Source organism: Psittacula echo (assembly GCF_963264785.1).
Source record: "Psittacula echo genome assembly, chromosome: 5".
Lineage (NCBI taxonomy): Eukaryota > Metazoa > Chordata > Aves > Psittaciformes > Psittacidae > Psittacula > Psittacula echo.
The window spans coordinates 796,702-802,701 of NC_137739.1; the positions used below are offsets into that span (position 1 = coordinate 796,702).

Here is a 6,000-nt window from a genome sequence, read left to right on the forward strand (position 1 = left end):
ATGACTCCACATCTGCAAAGCCACCAGTGGCATCATGCTCAACAAGGCTACTCCTCACATTTGTCCAAGCTTCAAAAGAAACCGTTCGAAGTAGCTGGAGGCAACAACGTTGCTGATTCCTATTCCCCTGAGGGCACAAAACTCATTTTACTGCCAGTGATGGACAGTAAGTGGCACTGAGCTTTTGTCAATCTGACCTGTGATTAAACATAAGGATTCAATTAACTCAGGAAGCTTACAAAAGCAAAGGAAGATTTGGATGCTAAAGTCAAAAGCAGAAGAAACAGAACAGTCTAAAAGCCTGCTATATGTTCTACAAGAAAGCAGTATGCTTGAAAGTCAAGGGAAAGCAGTATTTCAAGAAAGGAATGGAGGCAGACAAGAGCTGCTCTACACTGACTTAGAAATCTTAAGCCAACAATTGCATTAGTGTCCACAACCTTTTTCCTGCAGCAAACAGCTCAGGTTATGCTCTGAAGGTTACACTGCTTCATATTTAATGCATGATTTAAAACTCCCACTTTTAAATTCAGCTGTAATTTTGAAAATTTGCTAGTTTTAGTACTGTGTGTCACACATCTGCTATAAACAAGGTACCGAAAAAGTTCCTACTTTATTTCATGGCCTGCTTTAATCCACCATTTTGAGTCTGTCAGCGCTGCAAAAGCATCTCTCTGAGCACTGTCTACAGAAGTATTTTCACCCAGATACAGCACACCAGAAGCTCACCAAAACAGACGCCATCAGAAGGCAAGCCTGGATGAGACACAACAAAGAAAAGCCTTTACCAGGCTTAGGTGCTTTGCAACCAGCTATTATGCTGCCGGGGGAATGATTTGCAGAGTAAGAGGCAAAAATGACTACTCACATGCCAGACAGTCTCCGCTGGGAAAGAGGGTAACTCCCAAGCACACATTTTCTCTCTAGTGCTTAAAAATCTGCTTTCTCATGATGTACTTTTTTAACTCTGTTCTGCTCAGCACCACTGGCACACTGCGACAAGGAAATCATCTCTGTAGCTGGCACTGAAGGCACTGCCTTGAAACATCCCCAGTAATCCTGCCCAGACTACTATTTCTGGCATTTCAGCTTCCACCAGAATAGGTATCAATGATCTCACCTACAACTGGGATATCATCATTCCTTGAATGCGCTAGTTCAGTAGGCCAAGCAGTTCACGGAACTTGCATTTCCATTACAATTATACAGTGATGTGCTCCAAAAGAGCACCTATGTTGCTTTGAAAGGACAAGACAACCAAATCTAACATACTTTCAATCATCAATCTGATTACTGAGACTGCCTGATGCCTTCAGGTCTTGCTGGCACTGCTTGTTGCTTCAGTGTGTGACTGGGAAAGCAAAAGCCACGTTGGAAACAAGGTGGTCACGGACCAAACACAGCCTGCCCTAAGAATGTGGCCAAGGGAGATGATCTGAGCTGACAGCACACCCCTGAGGTCCCAAACCTGCTGGTGACAGCACCAAAGCACCATGTGAGCTCCACTGGAACATGATGGGTTTTAAACAGGTATGTGACCTGCCTCCAACCCCGCCAGGCAAACAGGAACTCTACGCCCTTCCTGAAAGCTCCACAGAATAATGCTGCATGGCAGCCTGGGAATTCACCGCACTCTGAGCTGGAACCAAAGCAATGCCCCCACTAGCACTGCACCATGAAACAGCCCAGCAAAGGGCTGGGTTTGAAACTTGCTTAGAAGTCTTCTCTAAAACGCTATGTTGACAGAGTGTTGAAGACATCCCAGCAGACAGACAAACGTCAGCTGTGAGGCCAAGTGACTTCATTCACAGTCAGCATGAGCTTGTCTTGAAGACATCACATGGTGGCATTACTAAAACGGTCAAGTGCACACTCCAACACCCAACTCAGGCAAGTTCTGAGCTCAAGAGACAGTCTTAGAAGAGCACCTTTTGCCCTTCAGATGATTCCTCTAAGACCAGTTCAGAGTCCCAGGTTTGGTTTTCTGTATCATTTTGCTTGATAAGGAGAACAGCACATTTCCCAAGTGTTTTGAGTCAGAATGTTACAGGATTTGCAGTTCTTCCACAATATTGGGAAAGCATCTACTATAAAAGACAGGTCAAGAAATTCAGATCAAATTAAGAGAAGGGGAGTTTAAACCCATCACTTGATATACTCAAAATGAGTATCTTTTTGAAGGGAATTCTGCTTTTACAGAACATGCTTACAGAGTAAGCACAGAGAACACCCATCCCTTTAGACAGGTCGCAGCCACCCATTCTTTCCCAGCATCTTAAAAAGAGCCATAAAGAGCTTAAAATCCTGTTCACTTTTAGCTTTTATTACTACATATCCATTATGAAAAGCAACAGTTACTGATCCATAAAAGCTCAGAGCACTTGGAAAAACCAGAGCAAGTTGGTCATCTTCACTCAAGGTTCACTTTGTTCTTTCCAACATCACTCCAACATTTAGTCCAGACTCCTGCACAAAGTCGTGGTATGTCCACAAGTAAGAACTCCAAACATCCCACTGAGGCAGAATATCCTGGTCTAGTTTTTTTTTTTCCTTTATCTTCTGAAGGAGAGTTTAGGCATCAAATCTGACTGATAAAAACTGAAATTTGTGGTTATGCATATACGCTAAAAATTTGGCATATATATTGTGCTGAAATGTATTCTGCGGCCTTGCTCTGAAAACCACTGGGGGATTTTTGTGTTTGCACAGAGAAATCCCCTTACAAAAGCTTCAATAAGTACCTGTGTCACTAATCTGTAATTTGGAGTTTTATACTGATTTTTCAAAAGTCAAAGTGCAACACAGCTGACCCAGAGGAGGATCCCATTCCCGTTACACAAGAGCAATGCTCTTCAAAGTATGAAAGATATACCTTCCTTAGCTTCACCTTCAGGTAACATCACATGTAACAGAACCTAGTGAAGCAGATCCTTGTTCTCCACTGGATTCTGATTATGTAGAGAACCAAAGCAACAACCTCTGCAGAACTGCACTGTGGATACTGGAGGGCCATTTTATGGGGTAGCATATTTAAGAGCATAATTTTATCATCTATAATCTTTGCTTCCTGCTCCTCACCTCCTGTAACACTGGCCTATTTCAGAACATGTTTTAGTTCTGGTGATGATAACTGGGCTCCATCACAGCTTACCACCATTCAACGTTGTGGTCTCAAGGCTGTTTTGCCCAGCCTAACCTGCTACAGGAGTGACGTCAGGCAGTGGCCATTCAGGCTGCCAGTGCTGGGAAGCTGCAAGTACAGCAGAAACTGAAGAGAAACCCCCGAGTCCCCTCTGCAGCAAAGCCCTTCATGAAACAGTTTTCAACAGCTCTTGACAATTTTATTTAGTGCTACTGGAACAATTCAAGACTTCTGAAGTGCATCTCTACCTACACACGTCACACAAGCCAATAGCATCCTTGAGGCCCCAAAGTTGTGCTGTTGAGTCTCTTCACAGAAATTCTCATCAAGACAGTCTAAGCATCTGTAGATAAAGCACGAGCTTTAGGCCCAACCACTTTAAAGGCTGAGGCTGAAGTTATAGTTACTGCAGCAAACACACTATTCTGTTTTAATACTTCAAGTAGGAAGAAACCCCCCCCCCCCCCAGCACCTGTTTTAAAGAAAAGACTGCTGTAGGAGTGGCACAGAAGCACAGGGGGGAAAACTAACAAACGAAACTACTTCACAAGTCTTTTTATTTCAGAGAAGTCACTTCCCAAAGTCTTTAATCACTTGCAAACTTATCAACACAGCAAATAACCAATCTGAAATATCACACTAAGAGGAAACCCTTATCATGGCTGAGAATCAATCGCCATTTGTTAGATTTAAAATAAGTTATGACTTCTGAGAACATTTCTTACGTATGTTCACCATAAATGCTCTGCCATAGAACTCCAGGGCTGCCCTGACATGGCTAACACACAGTACCAGGGGAAATAAAAAAACATGAAAAAAGGTTAGAGATGAATAAATGAATAATGAAATGCGGCTCAACAGCAACTGAATGACAATGTCTTTGGTGTAGAAAAGTTATATTAACAAGAAATTCCAGAGTGTAATTGAGACACTCAGGTGCAAGATGGCTTTAAAGGGCCTGCAGAAATTCTAACTCACAGATAAACTCTGGATCCAAAATGCTGCTAGTGAGCACTTTCTGCAACAGGCACAAAACTAGTTTTCCCAGGAAGCGTGGAGTAAAAGACGTTGAAGACAATACTGAGCCAACAAAACCACTTTTCAAATCAGCCATCTCTTCTATTTCCATGACTTTTAGCTTTCTCCTCCAGATTAAAAAGCAACCTGGCAGGTTTGTTATTATCCTCTTCCATTTCCGCATTATTTTTCCCAGAAGATTTCCAGGAAACCCAAACTTTGGTAAGCCCTGAATGAAGCACATCAACCACGTATTCCTCCACGCCTAGCCCCGCGTCTGAAGCGCAGAGCCGGAGGTGCTTGTCACAACGACTACAAAGGAACAGCTCAGCGAGGCCTCAACACCCTCACCGCTACAGACCGTGGCCGAACAGCGTTACACTCCCACCCCGCTTTATTCCCGCGGTTCCCCCCGCCCGCCGGCGGGTCGGACCCCAGGCCGGCTCCCGCTGCTCGAGGCCGAGCCACAAAGCGCGGCTCCCGCAGGCCGCGCCGCCGCCCCACGCACCTTCTTTGGTCTGGGCGTTGGTGATCTGCAGGTCGCAGTCGGCCGCCTTCAGCTTCTCGCGACCCATGATCTGGCGCTTGAGGTCGCACAGGGAGATGTGGAGGCCGTCGAAGGTGACCGTGTCATAGTTGAGCTTGGACGAGAATTTGTAGTGCACGCACGACATGGTCGGAGCCGGGCCGTGCCCGCTCCTCGATGGCGCCGACAGCAGCCGTTGGCGGCGCGGCCTCCGCGCCGGGCTGGGGCCTGCGAGCGAGAGCCCACCGCGGGGGCCGGGGCGGGCTGGGCTCACAGGCCGCGGCGCTGGGCCATGGCCAGGCCGCGCGGCCTCAGGCACACTCAGCCGGTGGAGGCCTCAGGGCTCCATCGCGGCGGCGCTGCGAGGCCCCGGCCCCCGCCCCCGCAATGACTCCGGCCCGCAGCGATCGAGCTGGGCCGCGGCGGCGGCTCCCGCCGGGCTCCTCCTCGCGGTGCGGGCACAGACCCCGCGCGGCCCCGGCTCCACTCGGGCTGGGCTCGGCCCCGCCGCACTCCCAGGCCCTACGCTCGCGATGGCGACTCAGGCGCCTCCGCGTCCCACCGAGGGGTTTCCCGGCCCCAACCGCACGGGCCGCCGCGAACGCGTCACGGCGCAGGCGCAACGGCACGGGCACGCCGCGCCCACACACGTCCTGTTACCCCCTCCCCGCGTGCGGGCGTGCGTGCCCCACGTGATCCAGCGCATTATGACAAAAGGCCACGCCCTCTCCGTCCTAGCGGTGAGCGCCCTCTAGGGGACAGCCGTTATCGGGATTGCCCCCCCGTGTCCCGTCACCTGCGGGCTGTCCCCCCCGTGTCCCCCCCGTGTCCCCCCTTGTCCCCTCTGTCTCCCCCGTGTCCCTCCTGTATTCAGTACCGGGCTTCTCAGTGCAGGAGGCAAGAAGCTGCTGGAGGGGGTCGGGCGGAGGACACGAGGGTGATCGGAGTCTGGAGCATCCCTGCGCTGAGCAGAGATCGCGGGAGCTGGGTCTGGTTGGTCCAGGGAAGAGCAAACTGAGAGGGGATCCCGTCAAAGCACAGCAACAGCTCAAAGGCGGTGCCTGCAGGATGGTGCCAGACTCCTTCCAGTGGTGCCCAGCAGCAGGACAAGGAGCAACGGCCATAGACTAAAACACACCAAGTGTCACCTCCACACGAGGAAGAACTTCTTCCCAGTGAGGGTGGCAGAGCCCTGGCACAGGCTGCCCGGGGGGGGTGTGGAGTCTCCCTCTCTGGAGACATTCAAACCCCACCATGCACACGTTCCTGTGTGCCCTGCTCTGGGTGGCCCTGCCTCGGCAGGGGTTGAACCGGA

At 49.8% G+C, this 6,000-nt stretch overlaps 1 protein-coding gene across 10 annotated transcripts in view; it reads right to left on the minus strand.

Moving 5' to 3' along the window:
- The window catches only part of RBBP6 (RB binding protein 6, ubiquitin ligase), a 29,012-nt gene extending 23,713 nt beyond the window's left edge, over window positions 1-5,299 (minus strand). For all 10 annotated transcript variants that reach the window (XM_080618012.1, XM_080618010.1, XM_080618007.1 and 7 more), the window contains exon 1: window positions 4,668-5,299. In XM_080618012.1, the coding sequence (XP_080474138.1) occupies window positions 4,668-4,833 (166 nt within the window). In that variant the 5' untranslated portion in view covers window positions 4,834-5,299. The remainder of the gene's footprint in view (window positions 1-4,667) is intronic.
- Between the last annotated feature and the right edge of the window lie 701 nt (window positions 5,300-6,000).